The sequence below is a fragment of the Morone saxatilis genome, unplaced genomic scaffold, assembly GCF_004916995.1.
Source record: "Morone saxatilis isolate NCDOM2014 unplaced genomic scaffold, NCSU_SB_2.0 Contig0, whole genome shotgun sequence".
Taxonomy (NCBI): domain Eukaryota; kingdom Metazoa; phylum Chordata; class Actinopteri; family Moronidae; genus Morone; species Morone saxatilis.
The window spans coordinates 20792421-20793281 of NW_023339650.1; the positions used below are offsets into that span (position 1 = coordinate 20792421).

The 861-nt window shown below is 53.3% G+C and overlaps 1 protein-coding gene across 1 annotated transcript in view; it reads right to left on the bottom strand.

Moving 5' to 3' along the window:
* The window catches only part of klhl15 (kelch-like family member 15), an 11997-nt gene that overhangs the window by 5155 nt on the left and 5981 nt on the right, over positions 1-861 (bottom strand). The window contains 2 exon segments of the mRNA XM_035671486.1: positions 5-276; positions 361-551. Of these exon segments, the coding sequence (XP_035527379.1) occupies positions 5-276; positions 361-551 (463 nt within the window).

An 861-nucleotide genomic window follows, 5' to 3' on the forward strand; every position in this document is an offset into this window, starting at 1 on the left:
CCGCCGCCGCCGCCTCCTCCTCCTCCCGCCTCCCGCCCCGGATCGAACACGCACACCTGTTTGGAAGTGGAGGAGGAGGTGATGCCGCCGGTGATGTACAGTTTACCGTTGAGGACCGTTCCCTCGTGGCCGTACTTGTTGACAGGATACGGGTCCACGAACTCCCACCGGTCCTCCGTGATGTCGTAGCGCTCCGTGGAATAGAAGGTCTCGTCTCGCGTGCGGCCCGCCACGGCGTAAATGAACTTGCCGATGACGCCCACGGCGAACTCCGACCTGCAAACAACAAACGCCACGAGTTAATAATTCAGTCACATGAAGCCGTACGACAAAACACCGAGCGCTTCGGGCTCCTCTGACCTCGGCACGGACATGTCGGCCATGCGTAGCCAGGAGTTCTGGCGAGGGTCGTAGCGGTAGACTTTGGAGGAGGCGTGAAACTCTCCGTCGGGCCCCAGCTCCTCGCCACCCAACAGGAAGGCGAAGTTGTTGACGATTGCCAGGCAGTCGGGTCGCAGCGGCACCTGAGGTCCCTCCAGCTCCCACCACACCTGAGGGATCAAAAGACGGTTACTGAACCGGAGACGTGCTGCAGTTTCTGGACAAAAACCAAAAACAATACTTTCTTTATAAACATGTTTATCTACAAAATATCCTTTTTTAAATCCCCCAAAAAAGATGACAACATTTGATTTAAATCAGAAACTAGAAAGGTAACTTCCTCCGCCTCCACAACAGCAGAATCCCAACATTTTTACTATTTTACTGCTAAATCCATTTAGGTTTTGGCTCTGCCTGCTGTTTGGACAGTTTTAAAAGGTCCAGTGTGTAACATTGAGGAGGATCTACTGGCAGAAATGG